This window comes from Artibeus jamaicensis, unplaced genomic scaffold (assembly GCF_021234435.1).
Source record: "Artibeus jamaicensis isolate MK-2021 breed Jamaican fruit bat unplaced genomic scaffold, CSHL_Jam_final contig_944, whole genome shotgun sequence".
NCBI lineage: Eukaryota > Metazoa > Chordata > Mammalia > Chiroptera > Phyllostomidae > Artibeus > Artibeus jamaicensis.
This window is the reverse complement of record NW_026522020.1, coordinates 5703661-5724388: the sequence shown is the minus strand read 5'-3', so window position 1 is coordinate 5724388 and position 20728 is coordinate 5703661. Positions and strand designations below refer to the sequence as shown.

General features: G+C 59.6%; 1 protein-coding gene across 7 annotated transcripts in view; it reads left to right on the top strand.

The window, feature by feature from the left end:
- Window positions 1–220: 220 nt before the first annotated feature.
- PASK (PAS domain containing serine/threonine kinase) overlaps window positions 221–20728 on the top strand; it is a 28727-nt gene continuing 8219 nt past the window's right edge. For 3 of the 7 annotated variants that reach the window (XM_037161363.2, XM_037161359.2, XM_037161357.2), the window contains exons 1-13: window positions 224–311; window positions 7192–7265; window positions 7383–7610; window positions 8857–9089; window positions 9648–9818; window positions 10422–10562; window positions 11011–11145; window positions 11306–11563; window positions 12739–12898; window positions 13595–13745; window positions 15315–16525; window positions 17420–17601; window positions 17940–18107. In XM_037161363.2, coding sequence (XP_037017258.2) covers window positions 7415–7610; window positions 8857–9089; window positions 9648–9818; window positions 10422–10562; window positions 11011–11145; window positions 11306–11563; window positions 12739–12898; window positions 13595–13745; window positions 15315–16525; window positions 17420–17601; window positions 17940–18107 — 3006 coding nt within the window. In that variant the 5' untranslated portion in view covers window positions 224–311; window positions 7192–7265; window positions 7383–7414. Of the gene's footprint in view, window positions 683–7191; window positions 7266–7382; window positions 7611–8856; window positions 9090–9647; window positions 9819–10421; window positions 10563–11010; window positions 11146–11305; window positions 11564–12738; window positions 12899–13594; window positions 13746–15314; window positions 16526–17419; window positions 17602–17939; window positions 18108–20728 lie in introns of all 7 variants that reach the window. The other 4 variants (XM_037161364.2, XM_037161361.2, XM_037161358.2 and 1 more) reach the window with 4 other exon arrangements.

The window sequence follows — 20728 nt, the reverse complement described above, 5'->3', positions numbered from 1 at the left end:
ACTCCGCAGCGCTCACCCTTCTCGATTCCGAGACCGGAGGAACTGGAGTCAGCTGGACCGGGCTGTTGGAGGTGCTATTTCTTTTGGCTCCTTGGAGGCGCCGTAGGAGTCCCGTGCGTCCTTAGCAACCGTCAGCGCGGGTTTCACCACTCAAACTGACTGAATCCCGCCCCCAGGCGCCAGTGGTTGGCCCAGGAGGGCTGTCAATCACCGTGAACTGCTCTCTGATCCGCCGGCTGAGTGGAGGCGAAGGTCTGTTTCTGCGCGGCTAGGTGAATCCAGCTTCGCCTGGAATCAGTCGTCAGCCCCAGGTGAGATGCCTACTCTCGGGAAGGCGGCCGGGGCTCCGCGGTGTCCGGTCTCCCAGCCCAGCGCGGCCCTTGGACGAGCCAGCCGGAACGCTATGTCCTCGCCGCTGCCGTTCCCTTTTGTGAGTCTCTGGCCCGGTGGTGGCCCGCCGCCCTGCAGCCGTTTTCCCCGCGCCGCGCCCCGGGGCCCAGCCGAGCCTGCCCGGTCCTCTTGTTTCCTTGGCCCGGCCCGGCCTGCCCGGCGCCCGTGCTCCCCTGGAGCTAACTGTGTGCTCTTTATCCATTGTTATCGCCTCTCCTTCGAGGAGCCGAGCTCCGGAACGGAGACCGAGTCTTGATCAGCTGCGGACGGTGCCCGGCAGTAGGAGCTTTCGGTAAATCTTTGCGGATGAATGCGTGAGCTGTGGGCACAGCTCACAGCTTCCCGGCATCTTCACTTGGATGGCCCACGCACACCCTGCTTTCTCCTGCCTTTTGTCTTCACCCGTTTTTATTTCCCAGAGAATGGCAGTGGCCTGAGCTGAAACCGCGGATGCGGTCCTGATGCCGTCCATTCATTCTCTCACCTCATGGCCTTGTGAACTGATGGCAGTTCTGGGTCGCATTTTCTCTACGGGTTCCCCGGTACCTTTCTGCCATCGCTTTAATTTAGGACCTGATAATTTCTTGCCTGGATTACTGTAACCTTCCTGTCCGCATCTCCCTCCACCTTTGCTTGCCCCTGGAGTGATCTTCATAAAAGGTGCCTCTGGTCTCGCAGCTCCCAAGCGGGGAGCTCATTCTAGTCAGTCTTAGGGGTAAAATCCAGACCGCTCTGGCAGGCGGAGGATGCCCTGGGAGTTGGTGGGGCTGCTCCTCCCTAAGGGCAGTGGGTGTCTCTGCCTTGGGGTGGGGCTGCCTGGAGGGCGTCTTCCTCCTGCCTGTGCAGCCCTGGGTGGTGGTGGAGGTGCTTGAGGAAGCCTTTGCCTTCACTCTGTGACCACAGCCATTATCCTGGGGTTGTTCAGGGTGCCTTGACGCAGTTCAGGGTGCCTTGACGCAAGGCACAGAGACACAGGCTCAGTAGGGCTCTGATGGCCATAAAGTCTGTGGCTCCAAACCTGAGGTCCAGAGGAAGGCAGGTTTTAGGCTCACTGGTGGCTCCAAGTGACATTCGTGCCACTTTGTCCTGTGCTGTTCATCCAGAGGCTGGCTGTGCTCTTGGCTGCACGGCAGTGGTGGAGCAGTGGAGCTATTTGCTTTCCCGCTTGTGTTCTGGTGGCTGGAAGACGGTGCCTTCTGGAAGGTCACCATCAGAGGAAGGAGTACTGTTCCAGAAACTCCCTGTAAACCTCTTCTGGCTTCTCTTTGGTCTGACTGAGCTGGGTCCCTCCTGCCTTGTGGAATCAAAATTGGCAACAGGTGCAGGGTTAGTCCAAGGCAACATGAGGTCCTCTCTGGGTTCAGGGCCCCATGATAATCCCCCTTCACTCAGCCCCCGCATAGCGCTCCCCACAACGGCATTGCTTTAAAACAGCAACAACAACAAAAAACAGCAACAACAACAACCAAAATGCACACATTTCTGGTGGCTGTTTGACTCAGAATTAAACCTGAGGAAAGGAAGTGTTCGCAGGTGGTGGGGGTCAGACTCTGTGCTCAGAGACCAGAGGCCCTGGGAGGCTCTGGCTGGTTCCTGGGGTTCCCAGGGATGGACGTGCAGTGCCGAGCTGGCCCCCCAGGTAACACAGGCAGCACAGAGGGAAAAGGATGTGTCTTTCTTGCACCTCACATTTTGGTTTATCAACTTAGGACTATTTACCTCTTTGGGGGCACGACGAAATTTCTTGCCCTTCCCTTCCCTTCATGTTTCCCTCCCCATCTCCTGGTTCTTATTACTTTTACAAAGTAAAGTTTCATAACAATTACAATGTATCCTGGAGAGTTTTAGTGCTTTTTTTTTTTTTTTACAAAGTAAGTTTTTGTAAGATTTACAGTGTACTCAACTTGTAATCAAGTCTTCTGTGCTTTTGTCTGTGGGCTGGTCGTGGGAGTAGGAAAGTTTGACACCCAGAGAAAGAAATATAAACCTGTGACAGGAAATGTTGCCACTTGAAGAAAAGCAACATATTCTGATGGTTTTATTATGATTTTTCTTTGTAGCTTCCTGATCATTCAGCTGTTGCTGTTCAGGATCCCATGCTGGATATTTCATGTGTATGAAACATCTGTGCCTTTTCCGTATAGCCCAGTTGACCTGTATAGAAGGATACATGCAGTGTTACTTGTGGGTTGTAACAGTGACATGAGCCGTTTAAACCCACCGCTCCCATTTGGAGCCGAGGGGCCCTGAGCCACCGTGTCCTCACCGGGCCAGCTTGCTGCTGGGCCCGCAGAGGAAGCCTTTGCCCGAGGTTTGGGTTTGTCACATACGTGCGTGTCCCTAAATGACATATTTAGATTGGGGGATTCCTTTTGTAACTTCATCCCTCCCCACTTATTATATGGCTAAGATTTACCCTTATTGTACATGTAACATTTGTCTTCACTCTGTGATTCATGACATGGATATACCAGAATTTTCCATCTGTTTTCTTGCTGGCAAATGTTTGGGGTGTGTGGTTGTTTGTCTGTTTTTCAGGGTGACCGCACTGTCCCGGACGTTCTGGCGGGACTTGCTGACCACTGTGAGAGTCTCTACAGGGTGTGAGTCACCAGGGCCTGTGCTGTCAGAGCAGGCGGATGTGGGACTCAGGTCGTTCCCACGGAGCTGCATCTTTGTCGGCATTTGGTGTTGTCATGATTTGTGATTTTTGCCGACTTAGGAGGTGTGAGGTCATCATGGTTTTGCTCACATAGTTAAGCCTCTTGTTGTAGGGTCACTGGCCACCAGGGCTCCCTCTTCTGTGAGATTCTCGTTTTTATCTCTTTTTAAAAATATATATATTTTATTTATTTATTTTTAGACAGGGGAAGGGAAGGAGAAAGAACGGGAGAGAAACATCAGTGTGTGGTTGCCTCTCATGTGTCCCGTACAGGGGACCTGGCCTGCAACCCAGGCATGTGCCCTGACTGGGAATTGAACCAGCGACCCTTTGCTTCACAGGCCCGTGCTCAATCCACTGAGCCACACCAGCCACGGCGCATTTCTATCTCTTGTTCATTCTTCTGTCAGCTCTTTGTCTTTTAAATTTTTAATTATGGACCTTTTAAAGTATCCTGGATATCAATTTTCTGTTGGTAATTTATGTCACAAATATCTTCTCCCAAGTTGTGGCTTAGTTCATTTTCTTTATGGTATTTTTTTGTGAATAGATATTTTCAACTTTAATGTTAAATTTATCAACCTTATTTTATAGCTAGAACTTCTCGTGTCTTGTCTAAGAAAACTTTTTCAACCCAAAGACTTGTAGGAAGCCTGGTTTTCTTCTAAAATTCAGTGTTTGATTTTCCCAAACTAAGTCTGGCCCCGGGTATTGGTTTTTCACATGATGTGTTGACGGCGGTTTCGTTGCTTCCACCTGGACGCTGAGTTGCCCCAGCACCTGCGCAAGGGGGCAAAAGGTCCGTGCTGCCTCAGCGGAAGCGAACAGCCCTCAGTCATGTGTCCCGTGTTTGTGTGTGCACGTACATGCACTACATGGTCAGGCTCCACACTGTTCCTTTGATCCATGCAGTCAGTCCCACAGTCACGTCACCAAGACGACACCGTGGCAGGATGCCTGGTGGCCCGAGCACCCCACTGGGGGCCCCGGCCTGTGGGTTTATTTCTCTGTGGTTGAGCACGTTCACTTTTACCTCCCCAGGTACTTCTTCCTCTCCATTCCCTCCCCAGCAGGCGTCGGGTGAGCTCAGTCCGTGTCTCTCAGCTCCTCTGTGGTATTTTTGTGCTCTTGTTTCTGAGTTGCATTCCAGGCTCTCTATTCAAATATATCTCCCAATGCACGAGTTTCCTGTTCAACTCTAACTACCCGCCTGGTTTACCCGTCGCTGACATTGAAAATGAACTCTGTTGAGATAAAACTTGCAGACAATGCGATGCCCCCAGCTGGTTCAGTGAGCTTTGAGATGCACTGGGGTCACGTTGGAGGATGTTTCCATGGCCCTAAGAATTTCCTCTGCTCTTTCTCAGCTGCCCCACTGGCCCCCCACCGCTGCCCTGGAGGAGCACTTCTCCTGGAGGAGCGTGGCTTCCTGTCCCTGGGAATGAGGGCCGTCCTTTCTGGTGTGTGGCGTCGGAGGGGCTGGCTGCGCCGTGAGCTCACCGTCCTGCACACGGCTGCAGTGGTTGTCAAGGGCTCACTCGCTGTCACTGCCAGCACGACCCCGCCTGCTAATCTGTCTTTCGACGCCGGCCGATGCGCTGCTCCCCGCTCCGGGCAGTGCACGTTTGTGTGGAGGCCTGTGGACGTGTGCGCGCGTGCGTGCTGTGGGTCCCCGGGTGCCTAGCAGCAGCTGCCCGGCGTGGGTGCCTGTGCGCGTACACCCACCCACTGTCAGCGGGCGTCCAGCTGCTCCACATCCCCGCCAACACTTCCTGTTTTCATTCTTTTCCTTCTCTGTTCTTTTCCGTTTTCGGCACCCCAGTGGCTGTGCGGTGGCAGCTCACGGTGGGTTTAATGGGCGTTTCCCTGATGACTGGGGGGAGGGATGTTCTCTTACGGGCTTCTTGGCGGTTTCGGAGCCTTCTTTGGTGACCCGTCTGTCCACTCCCTTTTCCTCCCACCTCCTTTTAAAAAGATCGATGTGTTAATCCCAGAGTCCTTCGGACTTCCCACGTAGATGACGGTGCCTTCTGTGACCTGAGACAGCTCTAGGCCCTCCTTCTCAGTACGTTCCTTTTATTTCTTTTTCTTGCCTTGTGCATGTCTCGGACCCCCACGAGGGCGTGACTGGAAGAGGCTTGAGCGGCCTCCCCCTCCCTGCCGACCTCGGGTGGAAGGTGCTCTGTCTCTCACAGTCCCGAGCTGCTGGTGCAGACTTTTTTTCCTGGGTCTCTGTTTGTGGGGCGTGTCTTCTGAGGGGGCGGGGTCAGATGCTGGTTCTGCATCAATCGGTGTGATAATGGGAGTTTTCTTCTTTAGCCTCTTTGTGTGGTGGGTGATCTTGAATAGACTTTCAAACATTACACTGGCCCGTCATCCCTGTAGCATGTTCCCCTTTTCACATCGCTCGAAGGGTTCGCCAGTATGTCGTTGAAGCCTTTTAAACCCATGCTCAGGAGAGGTACCGGCCGGCAGTGTTCTTCTCTGGCCGCGCCTTTGTCTGGCTCCAGAGACGGGGCTGGAGCTGCTCCCCCCTCCTCCTCTAGAGAGTCCGTGTGGCGTCGCTGCTGTTTCCTCCTCCTCCAGGTTTCACCAGCGAAGCTTCGGGTCCCTGTTTTCTTTGTGGGAAAGTGTGAATCACAAACACTTATTTCTAATACTGAAACTTAAAATTTCATTTCCAGAAAGCTTATATCTTTCAAAGTCTAGCTAGCCATGTGAGAAACTCTTTCCTGCTTTCCTTTGTGACTTCGTATTTCAGACTCTAAGAGTCTGCAGGTATTTCCACTGCCAAACGTGCTGCGTGTCTAAACGCATGGTCTGCCTTCTGCGTGCGGTCACCGTGGTGGCTGCTTCCTTGCCTGTGCAGTGGGAAGGGCACGCGTCTGGTTGCTCCTAGTCTTCGGAAAACTGCAGGCCCGTGTGTAGGATGTGTTGCTTCGGACAGGGTGGCTTTTGCCAGGGTCCCGGGGTGCTGCTGAATCAGGGCAGTCCTGGCCCTCGTTAAGGGTTGCTGGCCACTTTGGGGGGCCCTGGGGGTGCTCTTCAGGCTCTTTCGGACGACTCACTCTAGCAGGCCTGGTTTCAGCGCTTGTGTGTGGTGTGCACCTCTCGGAAGTTTCTCCTACTGTCAGGTGGTGCGGGATGCCGTGGGGACAGCGCTCTGGATGAGGGCTCGTTCTGAGACAGCACGGCCGCTCATCTGGTCTGCGGAAATGTGTGTCTTCATCTTCCTGAAACCATCTTCTTTTGTTCCTAAGTTCATCTGGAATGAACTTTGTATACGGTGAGTCACAGGGGTGCGGTTTTACCCCATGTGTTGTTGCCGGATACAAAATTACAAATCAGGCTCACAGATTGGCCGTGAAAGACACAGCCCTCCTATCCCGATGGCCTGGAGCAGTGACCATGAAGCCAGGCTGGAGCTGGTGGGTGGCTCCCTTGGAGTCTCACGCTGGACCATGGCGGCGTGAGGAGGGCTGACCTCTTCCCTTCCCAGCAGCCCGGGTCTGCTCCATGTGGGGCCCACCTGCCTGCTGACACCTCATCTTCCTGCAGAGGCCACCCCCCAGCTTGTCCTCAGTCCTCGTGTGTGCCTGTGTGTGTGCTGGGGCGGGAGGGCTTATGGGGGCCGAGGCCTGGGCAGGTCTGGGAAGCTGGCGGGGAACTCTGGGGTCGTCATCCCCAGAAGGTGGTCCAGAAGATGGGGTGCAGGCTCTGGGGGGCTCGCTGCCCTGGCCCTGGGGCTCCTTGTTCCGTCAGGTCCCAGCCCAGGCTCCCGGACGGCTGGTCAGTCCTGCAGTCATGTAAGGTGTCACTGTCCAGGGAACCCAGGGCAGGGCATGTGGGGTTTTTCTTACCTTTTTTATAGCTGCATGGAAATCTACAAGTGTCTAAAAATAAAAAGTTAAAAATGTAAACTTCTGGTATGGGCCCATCTCTGGACCTCAGCCTTGGCCTCAATATCACTGTGCTGTGGAAGCTGTGTGGACGGTGCTGCAGCTGGTCAGACCCCTGCGCTGTGGCCTCGGTAACGCTGCTCTCGACCTGGGAGCGTTTTGGGTCCTGCGGCCTGGACCCACGGCCCTCTCCCACCCTCGTCTGTCTCTCTCCCTCCTTCCCCGCCTCTTCCTGTGCAGGCCTCGGAAGGGCGCCTTGTAGCAGGACTTCAGTCTGACTCCCTGCAGGTGGTGGGTCCCGACTCAAAGAGCAGGTGAGTGTGTGAGTCTTATGGGGCCACGCTTAATGCGGCCTTGGGAGGAATGAGCTGGTTAAACCATCTTTACACACTTGCAGTGCAGGTGCTGAGCGGGGTCCCCCTGTCTCGTAGTTGGCGGTTGTGGCACGACCCACCGGCTCCCGATGGAGGACAGAGGCCCGCCAGCCGTGGAAGAGGGTCAGAGGAGCCAGAGTGGGGGCCGGCCCTCGCCAGCGCCCACTGAGGGCCCGGCCACGCAGACCTCTCCCCGGCCCAGCAAGTCTGGGTCCTCGGCCCACAGGCACCTGAGCAGAAGGAATGGGCTCTCAAAGCTCTGCCAGAGCAGGATGGCACTCTCCGGTGACAGTCCCCGTGTGGCTGTTGTAGGCGTCTGGTCCCTGTCCTTACAGAGAAAGGTCTGGGCTTCGGCCCTGGCCCTCGCGGCACGCAGGTCCTCCCTGCGGCGTCTGGTCTGCGAGACCCCTAGGCAGGAAATGTTCTCTTCCGTGTTTCAGAGCCAGGTCTGAGCCAGAGTTCTCTCTCGCTGCAGAGTGTAGAGAGTGCCGTCCTGGGCAGGGCGGCCTTGCAGGCGTGATGCAGGTTTGCCGGCTCAGTTCAGCCAGTGCCCACCGACCACACAGGGACTCAGGCCCTTCTGGACCTGTGAGGGGACAGCAGGCAGGCAGGGACAGACGCCTTCCTGACCAGGGTGGTGGGGGTGTCCAGGGGTGGCCCAGCAGCTGGACCCGCTGCCCACCCCTTCACTGACTTCTCCAAGTCAGCCAGAGCCCGCAGCCCAGACACCCCCGGCCTGGTGCGCTGGCCCAGGGCCAGGCCACTGGGCACCAGAGGCAGAGCTGGTGCCGCAGGGACTGTCTGGAGGCAGGAGGTGGAGCTGCCCTTGGGCCCGGCCGCCTCCAGAGAGGGGACCCGGGCAGCCACGGGGTTTCCGGTCCAGTGTGGCCACTGACTGAGAAGGTGGGGGCTCCTCAGTGAAAGACCCGGAGGGGATAGGGGATGACTCTGGCTTGGCTTTTGAGCTGCTGCGGGGAGGGGCAGCCCTTACTGAGGTGGGGGCAGCACCGGAGCTACGAGGGGAGCAGAGGTTCTTCGGCTGATGGGAGGCCGGACGGGGTGCAGTGCCGAGGGTGGGCGTTGTAGGAGCCTGTGTGGCTGGGGCGTTGTCCAGAGCAGAGTTTCTGGAGGCGAGGGGTGTCAGACGGTGCCGCAGAGCGGAGGGAGGGGAGTGGGGACAGCAGGCAGTGCCTGAAGTGACAGGGCCGTAGCTGGGCTGCGAGTCCTGGAACAACAGACGCGGAAGAGCACCCTTGGCTGGGTGGGGGGTGGGGGACCTCAGCGCCATTTGCACAGAAATGCTGGGTGCTCGGGGACACAGCCTGCTGACAGTGGAGTCCCTGCGGGTGCTTAGCTGGACCCCGGGGCCCGTTCTGAAACAACCACGCATCGCTGGCCCAGACTCGACCCTGCCTGCAGGTTGACTTAGTCCTTTTGCAGGGTTTGGGTACAAGGATGGGGGCTTTGTGTATCTCAGAAGTGAGGTCCTGGCAGCCTCGGGGTCTAAAGTTTCCTTTCCTTTTCTTTCCAGAAGACAGATGGAGCTCCTACTGCCTCTCATCACTGGCTGCCCAGAACATCTGCACAGGGAAAGTGCCCTGTGCTTCCCTGGCCGAGCAGGCCGGCCCGGCCGCGCCCCCTGGCAGCACGTCCTGTTGCTCGCTGCTGCGTGGCTTGTCCTCGGGGTGCTCCACGCCCTTGCTCCCAGCCCCTGCTGGCAACCCCAACAAGGCGGTCTTCACAGTTGACCCCAAGACCTCAGAGGTATTTGCTGCGCTTTGTGAGGCAGCCGTGGGTCTGGGGACTGCACCTTGAACCTGTAACCTCATTCCGAGGTGTTTGTACATCTTAAGTGCAATTTGAAAGACATTTCGTTTTACCGATATAGTAACAAAAGAGATGAATTTGGAGATCTAACATGGCTGTCGGGCTCACTGAATCCTGGAGTCAGGACGGAGGCTCAGGGACAGGAGGAGCCTGTTGTTACTCGTGCTTGCTAGGGTTGGTGTGACAGAACTGAGGGTGGCAGGCGTTAGCTTGGGTGCACACATCACAAAGACCTGAAGCTGCAGGAGGGTGGTGTGTGTCCGTTGCTGCCTTGCGGTCTCGATGACATGCCCATCCCGGCAGGTGAAGGGCTCATGGCCTGGGCACTGACCAGGCGATTCTTGTTTCCACTCGGTGGAGACACAGAGGTCCCGAGGGCGTCACCGTGTGAGCGCGTCCAGGTGGTCGGGAGAGGAAGGGCCTCCCTCCCCGGTGGGTGCCCAGGAGTGAGAGATACTGCTGCTGATGCCGGTGTCCTCTCCTGGCCACACGCAGATCCTGGTTGCCAATGACAATGCTTGCTGGCTCCTGGGGTACAGCAGCCACGACCTGATTGGCCAGAAGCTCACACAGTTCTTCCTGAAGCCGGATTGCGACGTGGTCGAAGCACTCAGTGAGGAGCACGTGGAGGCCGACGGCCATGCCGCCGTGGTGTTTGGCACAGTGGTGAGAATGGGCATGGAGGCTGGCTGCCTGGCAGAGCGTGCAGTGGGGGGCTCAGCCGGGCGGCGGGGACACACCGGAACAGAAGCATCCGCTGCTGGCCGAGCGCCTGCAAACCTGCAGGCACCAAACCCGAGTGGCTCCCCAAAGAGAAACATGTTTTCACTGTGTGGGGGGAGGGGGGCCGGCGAGCCTGGAAAGGCTTCCTGGAGCTTGGCTCCTTCGGCTGGTGTGATATGTCGGGCTTGGACTTCGACAAGTCAAACTGCAAGTTTGAATCTGGGCCCTGAGCCTCAGGCCCTGGAAGAAGTGAGACAGGATCCAGCACACCAGAAAATTGCCCATCTGGGGACTGAGTGTTGAGAGGGAAGATGAAGATGTTCAGCGTGTCTGTGTCTTTAAGAAACTGGAGACACTGCTAAGAGTGATACCCGCTCCCCTGTTAGGACCCTTCCCAGAGGCCGTAGGGCCCAGAGTCAGAAACCTGGCCTGCGCTTTGGTTGATTTCTGAATGTCAGGCAGTTGAGCTGATCCTGAAGATGCCACATACCTGGGAGGGGTGGGCCTGGCGCAGGGGCGGCAGGTGCAGCCTCTCCTTGCCTGCAGGTGGACATGGTGGGCCGAGGGGGGGAGCGGATCCCGGTGTCCGTGTGGATGAAGAGGGTGAAGCAGGAGCCCCGGCCGTGCTGCGTGGTCGTGCTGGAGCCCGTGGAGAGGGTCTCAGCCTGGGTCTCCTTCCAAAGTGACGTGAGTTTGCTGGGTCTCTCTGCTGCACAGGTGGGACTCTGCGTCTCCTCCCCCATGTGCCTCTGAGTTCTGTGGGGTCGGCCCCCATCTGCTGAGCCCCTTGCTGCCCTGGGCGAGGAGCCCTAGCTCCTTGAGCTTCAGTTTCTGCCTGTGTAAAACCAGGACACAATCGCAGCCACTTGCAGGTCGGCTCTCACACGGCCGGAAAACTCTGTACCTCAAGCCCTCAGGGCGGTGGCCTCACACAGGTGGCCCTGAGGGCACAGGTGTCTGCAGGCTGCCTTCGGCCAGTGGTTTCGGTCCTGGTGGCAGGAGCCGGCCGACGCTGTTGCTAGCAGCTGGTGTGCGCCTCTGGCAGGAGGCACAGCTGGAAGACGTCACTGAGTTCAGTGACATTTGGAGCCAAAGTGCAAGGAGCTGGCATCACAAGGCTGGCTCTTCCACCCAGGGCACCGTCACCTCCTGCGACAGCGTCTTCGCCCATCTGCACGGCTACGAGTGTGAGGGCGCGGTGGCCGGGCAGCTCATCACAGACCTCATCCCCTCCCTGCAGCTCCCCGCACCTGGCCAGGGCCTGCCCCAGGTAGGGCTCAGCCGCCTGCCCTGCCTTTCCTGGGGGCTGCAGGGAGGAGCAGGCTGTGGGGAGCTGGCTGGTTGGGCGCTCCCACCCTCGACGGGCAAGCGAGGGGCGGTCTAAGGCAGCAGAGCCCAGAGCTGGGTCACATGAGGCGCCTTTCTTTCAGAACCTTCAGATTCAGAGGTCTGTTGGGAGAGCCAAGGATGGCACCACCTTCCCCCTGAGCTTAAAGCTGAAACCCAGCCCCTGTGCGGAGGAAGCAGGAGCTGGCCAGGCCCCCGAGCCGGGCTACTCGGCGTCTGTCTGGGTGTTTTTCACCATCAGCGGCCTCATCACGCTCCTGCCGGACGGGACCATCTACGGCATCAACCACAGCTTTGCGCTGATGCTGTTTGGTTATGGGCGGACCGAGCTCCTGGGCAAGGTGGGCCCCTGGGTGGCCGGCCAAGTCCCTGGGGTGGAGCTGGTCTGTGCCCGCTGGGAGGGTGTGTGTGGGCCCCAGGTCTGTGCTTCCCACTTCACAACAGACATTCAGCTTAATGGATTCCCTGCTCACTTTTCTGGACCCCACATTGAGCAGACACCATGTCGTGACCCCCTGGACCATCCCCAGGTCACGCCAGGAGAGGGAGGGGCTCTGGCCTTGAGGCTCCATCCTGATCCGGTCTGGGATCCGGGTGTGTGTCCAGGCTGTGGGCATGGGCTGCGTGCCCCCCGACTGCCCTGGGGCTGTTGGGGGAGCTGTCGCTTGGCCAGGCTCGGAGGAAGGTGTCTCTGTGGCCTTTTTGGGTTGAGCTTGCCCTCAGTTCCTTGAACACGGGAGGTGGATGTCTCCGCACACCAGGGCAGTGACTGCCCTGTTTCTGTCCAAGATTTCAGAGTGGCTCTGTGTCAGCTACTGCAAACAGACCACTGCAGAGGGGTGGGCTCGTCACCCTCTGACCGAGTTTCAGCTGGGACCGCCCATTCTGTTGCACGTGGTGTTGGCTGGGGGTGAAGCCCCCCACCCCAGGCTCATAGTCCTGTTGAAGTTCATGGAGACTTGGCATGATTTTTGGACGAGGGATTCCAGCAGGTCCCTTCAGGGGGTGTGTATGGGTTAGCACATGTTCTGGATTCCCCTGGCCAGGAGCCACCTGGGAGTGGGGGGCTGCATGTAAGTTCAGAGGAAGCATCTGGCCTTGCACCCCGGGGCCCAGCCCACGGCACGGAGGCCCCGCCACACCCTGGGGGCTGTGTTCTGCTGCCCAGCCCCTTGTGTCCTTTCACGGCAGGACGCTCGGAGCAGGGAGCGTGCTGGCTGGGGCTCCCAGGCCGGGCCAGAGGCCACATGTCTGCTCGGAGGACGGGCAGACAGCAGGGTCACTAGCTTCAGAGTGTGCTAATTTTATCTTTTCTACAAGAAAAAGGAGAGAAGCCGCAGATTCCACGATGAGGGTCAGGACCCTCAGGCCACTCACAGGAGTCGGACCCTGCGTCCTTCACCTGGGGGAGCGACCCCGAGACCCGGGCCCTTGTGTTCACTGCCCCCCGGAGGGACGGCGAGCAGTTCGTGGGCCAGGGCTGTGGCAGGTCTGAGTGCCGCTGTCTGTCTTCTAGAACGTCACCTTCCTGATCCCAGGTTTCTACCACTACATGGGCCTCGAGTGTGGCAGCCCGTCACCCCCGCCAGACCTGGCCAGCCGCCTGGATGCGGGCAGCCTGCGTGGGCCCGGGGAGATGCCTGGGCAGCCCTCGCAGGGCTGGACCACCACCGATGGTGAGGCCCGGCCTTCCTCTCCGTGGGGGCCTGCCTGAGCCTCTGGGGGTCGGCGGGTGAGGGGCAGGACTGAGCGTGAGCCGCAGTCCTCTGTCTCTGCTGGCCCCTCAGTGTTTCCTGGCCCAGGACACGGGGCACGTCTGTGCCTTAGTCGTGTGTTATCAGGCAGAGGAGGATTAGGGGCTTCTCTGTGTCCAGTGGGGGCAGAGAGCTCACGGCTCCTGCCCTGGAGGAACCCTGCCCTGGAGCTCGAGGCCGTGGCACCTGGGCTTGAAGGAGTGGGGCCCGCAGCCTCCTGGGGGCTCACCTGTCCTGACCAGGTGCCTGGAGGAGCTGCACCGGGCTTTGCGGCTACCAGCTGCTTGTTGCCACAGGCTGTGTATGGTTCTGGGAGGGTCACAAGAGTCTAGTCGCAGGTCTGTGGGCGTCATCGTAGGGACGGCGGCTTTTACCCCGAGTCAGCACACAGCCGTTGGAGGGCTGATGAGGGCCCTGCTCCGACTCCGGTGCTGGTAGGACCGTTCTGGCCAAGTGCAGGGCCCAGCACAGTGCAGGGGAGTGGGCAGAGGGTGCTGGCCTGGACGGGGTGCCTGCGCGCTGGCCTGAGGTGGCTGGACAGTCTTGAATGTGAGGAGAGGGAGTTTACCCCCCACCTTCAAATGAAAAACACTCTTTCGCTGGTGTTGCTGCATCCAGGGGTTAATGCCATGCTCGCTGCTGACCCCCTGCTGACTCCAGACAGGACGTCAGAGCCAGAGGGAAGCCAGGACACCGTCCCGGTAGCGCAGGCCCAAGAGGACACCAGAGGCCAGCTCCCTTCTGCCCTCAGGGCACCGCCCAGTCTGGGGTAAGTGCTCTGGGCCTGCCAGTTGCCTGGTGCGGCCCCACGTGACCTGGACAGAAGCGTCCAGGGAGCGAATGTGAAGCACAGTCACTTTGACTCACGTGACTTCGTCCTCTGTGTGCGTCCAGGCTGCCCGGCTTCTCCCTCCTTCTCTGTGGTGCCCACTGTCGGTGCCGGGAGCCGCTGATGCCTCGCTACCCTGGCTCACCCACAGAGGAGGGGCAGTTCCGCCCCAGCAGGGGCATGCTGTGGGCGCCCACGCAGGGTCCCAGTGGGGGTGGGCGTGCTCTGCCCTGAGCCACTCAGCGCCTGGACAGCTGCTGTGCCGGGAGGTGGTCGTGTGGTGAGGGTGTCGCACAGACGGGCCCAGCCCCTGTCTCAGTTGGCTGGTGAGGAGCCCAGTGGCTCACAGACTCCAGGCCCCAGGCCGAGGCCCTGGGCAGGCATGGGCAGCCGGGTCCCCGGGTCCCCATGCTCCACACGGCTTGCTCACTTGGCAGTAGAGGAGGGGATGGAGGTGGAGAGGGTTGTCCCCACACTTCCTCCCTTCTCCTTGGCCGGAATTTGGTGACACAGTGGCACTGGCTGCTGGAGAGGGGCAGAGACTAAAGGGCCTGACCTCAGGCCTGCATCCGAGGGGTCGCTGCGCTGCTTGGTGAGGGGAACTAGACTCTCCTGCCTGAGCTGCCTCCCGCCGCGGACCTGCAGCTCCGAGGCTGGCACGGGGCAGGGGAGATGGTGAGACACCGCTGCAGCGAGGGCACCGGTCCTGTGGTCCCCACCTCAGGCCCCCCAGCAGACCCCTGCTGTTCCTCCAAACTCTGCTCACTGTTCCCTCCCTCACGGGGCCCGTCCTCGAGTGGGGTCCGCTGTCTTCTGTGCCTCTGTGAACCACTGGTGTGTTTGTCACGTTGCCGGCACATCTGCCCGACGAGGCTGGGCATGGCTATATCCGTTGGCCTCGGTGCCGGTCCGGTGTGCACCCGGGGCCGGCACAGGTCCGACATGTGGGTGCCGCTGCGGCCGGGCCACCTGAGGGCAGTCTCGACCTAGGCCTCCCCACAGCCGCCTGGTCCGTATGCTGGTGCCCTCTTCCTCAGTGGCCGCCCCATGCTGAGTGTGCTCTGGGCTCCACTCCAGCTCCGAGGGGTCAGTTAACCCCCACACCAGACCCCTCTCTTCAGCCCACCTGGTCCTCCCCACCGGCCACAAGGCCGGACGGTGTTGGTAGCCAGTTGCCGTCTAACTTCACTCAGGGCCCAAGACACTCGGTCCCTCCCCCCGTGCTCGGCCCTCCGCGGGGCCCTGCTCACCGGTGGGCACCACCGTCAGCGCCCGGACCTGGAGCCCGGCTTTGTCTGGCGGATCATCGCCAAACGTGCACATGGCGAGGCAGTGTGCGGGTTGGCGCTTGTTTATTAACTTGGTTACAAAGTCTCGTCTTTTTCTGTCTTATGTTTTTGTTGTTAGATGCTTTGTGCTTGTTTCCAAAGGGGGGAAGTGCACGTGATCTATGTTTCTGACTCTTTGGTGGCCCGTAAGTGGCCGTGCTACCTGTAGTGTACTCCCCAGGGCAGACAGCACCCCAGAAGGAGACCTGCCAGCCCAGGGACAGTCACCGCCTGAGGGCCCGTGGGACGGCGTCCTGGAGGAGCAGGAGCAGGAGCAGGCAGCACCAAGAAGACACGGTCGGGAGCTTCTGGGGGGAAGCAGGTCTGACTCAGGGGACACAAGACCATTTGCTTCCCGCGATGATTCTGAAGCTCTGACCCCAGCTGAGGGCAGGAGCGGGAGCAAGGTGTGTGGCCTGACCTGGGAAGCGCAGCTGCAGGGCAGGGGTTTGAGCACGGCCAGCCACCCCAGCCATCAGGCGGACGCAGGGGGGCTGCCGGCAGGGGCGGGCCTCCCACTGCTGCACCCTGGGCATGGGCCGGGGCACAGCACGCCGCAGGGGCGCCCAGACGCAGCCCCTAGCCTGCCAGAGACAGCATGGCTCTCGCAGCCGGCTTTGGAGGAGCCGTGGCCGGGGACGCAGGAGGACAGGGAGGAGCTACAGACCTGCTTACTGAAGGAGCAGCTGTCCCAGTTGAGCTTTGGAGGACCTCAGGGTGTTGCCTCTGCTGAGCTGGTCCTGGCCAAGCGCACCCCCTGCTCCACCCCCGTGTCGCCATGTGACCTGGGAGATGCAGACCCGCTCAGCCGCCGTGCGGGCAGCTCCTCGGCCTGCTACGCCCTGGCCACCGACCTCCCCGGCGCCTCAGACGCAGCAGTGGCCCTGGAGGCTGAAGGGGACACGTTTTCCTGGGACCACAAGGGGTTGTTTTTCAGCACGTGGACAGACCGAACTTCTTTGGACTGTTCCTGCGCCTCGTCCGAATGTGTGGGGACAGCTGGCTCTGTGGTGGACGTGAGCGCCGGGCTCAGGCTGAGGGCTGAGGTTCTGGAGGACAGGGAGCTGTCACTGCTAAGTGGCACCTATTCTGACTTTGGCGAGGGCCGGCGGTTCTGTGAGACCCACGTGGACCTCGATGGGACAGACCCGTCCGACACCTTGGAGCAAGATGACGAGAGTGGCAGGGAGAGTCCCGGTGGCACCCCGTCCAGGCTGGGCGCCGTCCCCGTGAACGCACACCAGCCAGAGGAGCCCGGGCTGAGCATCCAGGTCACCTCCACGCCTGTGAGAGGGGACAGCTCAGGGACGCCCGAGGCCCCCAGCCTGCAGCTGGAGATCCAGGAGGGCGCCTACACCGGGAGCTGCTGCCACCGAGACGGCTCGCTGCTGAGTATGTCCTGGGCAGGGGTGTCCTTGTCCTGGGGCCCGAGGGCAGAAGGGGTGGCTTCGAGGGCCTGAAGTCACTGTGCACCCCCTGGACATCAGGGTTCCTGTGCGCGCCTGGGGCTGGGGAGCCTGGGTCCCGCTGGGGCTGGAGGGGACTCGAGGAGACGTCTGGCCCCGTCCACCCTCCGGGAGGGCGCTGTGATCCCACCCCTGCCCTGGCCCCTTGGGGTGGGTTGTTTTACTCTTTTTCGTTGTTGTTAGATTTTGTTATTTGTTTTTAGACAGAGAGGGAGGGAGAGAAACATCAGGGTGTGGTTGCCTCTCCCTTGCCCCATACTGGGACCTGGCCTGCAACCCAGGCATGCGCTCTGACTGGGAATCGAACCAGCGGCCTTTCAGTTTGCCGGCCAGCACTCAGTCCACTGAGCCACACTAGCCAGGGTGGTTTACTTTCCTTTTTAAAAAATTTTTCTAACTACTTAACAGGTCACGTTACTTTAGCCAGTCATTTATCGCTGGTTTTGTATTGTCGATTCCAAAAGCTTTATTCCCAAACTCTAAAAACTTAATTTAAGTAATACGTAAGTTATATTTAAAAATATTTGAAAATACAAACCTGAAGAAAGTAAGGTCACCTGTCATCCCCGTAAAAGCTGCTTGTCCGGGTGCAGGCCCAGGAGGCGTGTGAAAGCAGGTGCAGCCCCGTGTCAGGCCGGGGCCCGCAGCCGGCACGGCCTTGTTCCGCCGGCTCGTTCACGTCCCTCCACCCGAGGCCCAGCCCCGGCGCCCCTGCCCCAGGCCCCCTGTGCGGTTCCATGCTGCCCGGGGGCGAGTGCTTGTCTGGTCACAACCCCATGGTGATGCGGTCAGCGGGGGGCCCTGCGCTCTCGCTCCTCAGGTGTGCAGTTCGAGGTGAAGCGGGTGGAGCTCCGAGGCCCTGCACCCCTGTTCTGCTGCTGGCTGGTGAAAGACCTGCTGCGTGACCACCAGGCCTCGGCCGCGTGGACCCACCTGCTGCTGGCCAGCCCGCCCGGCGCCGTGCACTCTGTGTGTGAGCGCCCCGGGCCGAGCCCCGGGGAGGTGGGTGTCTGCGGCCGCCTTTCCCCTCAGCACTCTCCCTCTTCCTGCCTCCTCTGGGACTGGAGGGAAGTCTGCTTCCAGCTCTGTAACTCTCTTCTAACGCCCTGTGGATTACCCCACGGGCGGGTTCCCGATCCGTGATGCCCCTGTGCTGGGGTGTGAACACACTTTCACGTGTGTGCTAGTTTGGCTCTCAGGTGGGGTCCCCGTGGGCACAGAGCAGTGGGCTGCCGGCGGCTCGGGGCTGCTGCCCACAGCTGCAGGGGCTGCTGGGGCGACGCGCCTGCCTGCTGCCGCCGCCTCTCCTTTACCCCTCAGACCTTCCTTCGCTCGCACAGGTGCTCAGAAGCAGGCCATGGTTCGAGGAGCCCCCCAGGGCGGGGGAGCTGGAGGGGCTGGCAGCCTGTGAGGGCGCGTACTCCCAGAAGTACAGCACGCTGAGCCCGCTGGGCAGCGGGGCCTTCGGTTTTGTGTGGACTGCGCTGGACAGGGAACAGAATAAGGAGGTATGTGGGCCCTCGGAGGGGGTGGGGTGCGCGCCAGGTGGCCGGCCTGTGTGGGGTCTGGATTCTGGGAGGCAGCCTCTCCGCACAGCGGACATGCTCAGCCCTGGCCGTCCAGGTCGCTGCTTCGGACGCACCGCAGACAGCACCTGCGCCCTTTCCTGTGCCGGATGGGACCCTTCAGGGCTTCCCCCTGGCTGTGCCCCAGCCGCTGGATTGGCCTTTGACCTGGGCCTGTCGGGAGGCGACTGGTAGTTGCCTGTTCATTTGTGACGTGGGGAACGGACATGGTGACAGGGCTGCTGGTCCCTGTGGACCCTGCGCAGGGCCCTGTGCCCAGCCTGCCGAGTGTCAGGAAGGACATGCCTCCTGGCATTGACCAGAGCCACGTGCCTGGGCTGGTGGTAGCTGGTCATACACCCGGGCATGTGCCCTGACCTGCACCCGTCCCCCTGCTCCCAGCACCTTGCCGCAGCCCCCGTGGCTGTGTGATGGACGAGAGCTCCCCTGCGGTCATGCCAGCGGTCACTCCTCTTCTGCGCGTGTCTCCTGGCCCTTTTCCTTCCCTCCCGTCACCGGGGCAGGACCCCCGGAGCAGGGGCAGGCACGGGCGGGCTGCTCGCTGGTTCCCTGCCTCTCCCAGATGCCCCGCTTGTTCCTCGATGATGTCTTTTGTTTGAAAATAAGATTTTCAGCTCCGAATTTTTTTTTTAAGATGAGCGTTGAGTTCTCTGATATGTCTCTGCAGCCTCTACCGAGAGAGCCACGTGTCTGTTTCCTTTACTGACCCCGTGTGAGTGACAGCACAGGGTCAGGCCTGGATTGTGCCGTCCTAGCCTCGTAATACGTTGCTGAGTGTAGTTGGGTAGTTTTTTTTTTTAAGATTGATTGATTGATTTAGAGAGAGGGGAAGGGAGGGAGAAAGAAAGGGAGAGAAACATCAGTGTGTGGCTGCCTCTCTTTCGCCCCCTACTGGGGACCTGGCCCCTGACCCAGGCATATGCCTGACTGAGGATTGAACCTGTCACCTTTCAGTTCCCAGGCTGGCAGTCAATCCACTGTGTCACCCATCCGGGCTGGGCTGCTAATAATTTTGTTGGGGATTTCTTTCATTTACACTCACACCTAAATTTTGTCACTGTGTCAGTTGTGAGAGCCTGCAGAGTCTGCACTGAGCATCTGTGCATGGGGAGCCCGCTGCGTCTTCCGCTGCGTCCTCTGTGGCTCCGCCCCCCTGGCTGTGCGAACTGTCTGCTCTCCTTTCTTCCCCACGCCTGCCAGAGAATTGTCGCTGTTGTCCACCAAGTGTTTGTTTTGCTGTCTTTTCCTTTTCCCTTGTACTGTGAGTTAATGTTGCTCTTTCTGTAGCTTGTTGGGTTGAATGGGCTTAGGTTGTTCCCTATGATAAAAGCAACTGCAGGCCGAGTTTTCTGAGGGCGGATGCGCTGGCCACGCCCACTGCGCTGGCCACGCCCACTGTCAGCCTCTCCCTGGCCGTCTGGGGAGAAGAACGAAGCCCCAAAGTTTTTCTCTTGGGCTAAAAAGAGACACATGAGTATTTTTGCCTTTCAGGGTATAGACCTTGTCAGTTTACACAGTATTCTGTGCCAGTCGGAAACAGACTTTTAAGGGTTAGGCTGCAGTTCACAGGAGAGAGGGCGATTCCCACGCCCTGAGCGATGGGTCTGTCTGGGGAGTCTTGCGGTCTTGACAGGACTGATTCCTGTCACTCAGAGACCGGGCTGTCTTTCTGGTGCCTTGGGTCTTTAATTTCTTTCAACCATGTTGTGTCGTTCTTGCTTCAGACTTGGTAAGACCCTCAGTTTTTGAAGCGTTCTTTATTGGGAGAACGCAGCTGTTCAGTGCGGAGCTTGCCCCCTCTTTTCTTGCTCTTTGTCCCCGAGGGTCATCTAAGGCTGCAGCTGGTGGGGAGCCTGGGCCAGGCAGCAGGCACCTCTCCTCCCGACATCCGAACGCGCACACCTGCCGTCCGGGGCTCCCCCTACTCACAGTCAGTGGCCACCTCACCTGCTTGCCTCCTCCGCTTCTCTGCGGGCGCGCACAGGCTGCTGTGTCCACTGCCACCACTCACGCTGGCCCGAAGCTGTCGCCCTCTTCCTCCCAATCATGGTGACGGGTGATTGCACCTGCAGATGCTCCTCGCAGTTCTTCTCACTCCCACCCTGGGCTCAGTGCTACCGCCACAGCTGCGGGTGGTCTGCGCAGACCACGCCTGCCCTGCCGGGGGTGTGACCCCGGGGGCCCGGTTCTGTCACTTCCCCAGTCTCCTGCTGAGGGTGGGCTAGGCCTGGCCTGCGGTCACCACTCACCCCTTGGCTCCTTCAGCTGTGTCCCGGGCACTCACTGCTGTTGCCGTTCAGGGCCGTGCCGGCCCGTCTCTGCTGTGGACAGTTCTTCTTTCTTCCCCGCTGCTTCTCTCACGTTGGCCCTGTGCTCAGCGGCCTTGCTGAGCTCTGACTCGTCTCGGTCAATGTGGGTGACAGTTTCCATTTTCTAGTTCTCACGCTTCTAGTTCCATTTTCTCACCAGGACACAGAGTTGCCGGTTGGGGTAGTCGGGAGATGGGAGTTCTGGGGACTACACGGTGGCCCCATGTCCCCTGT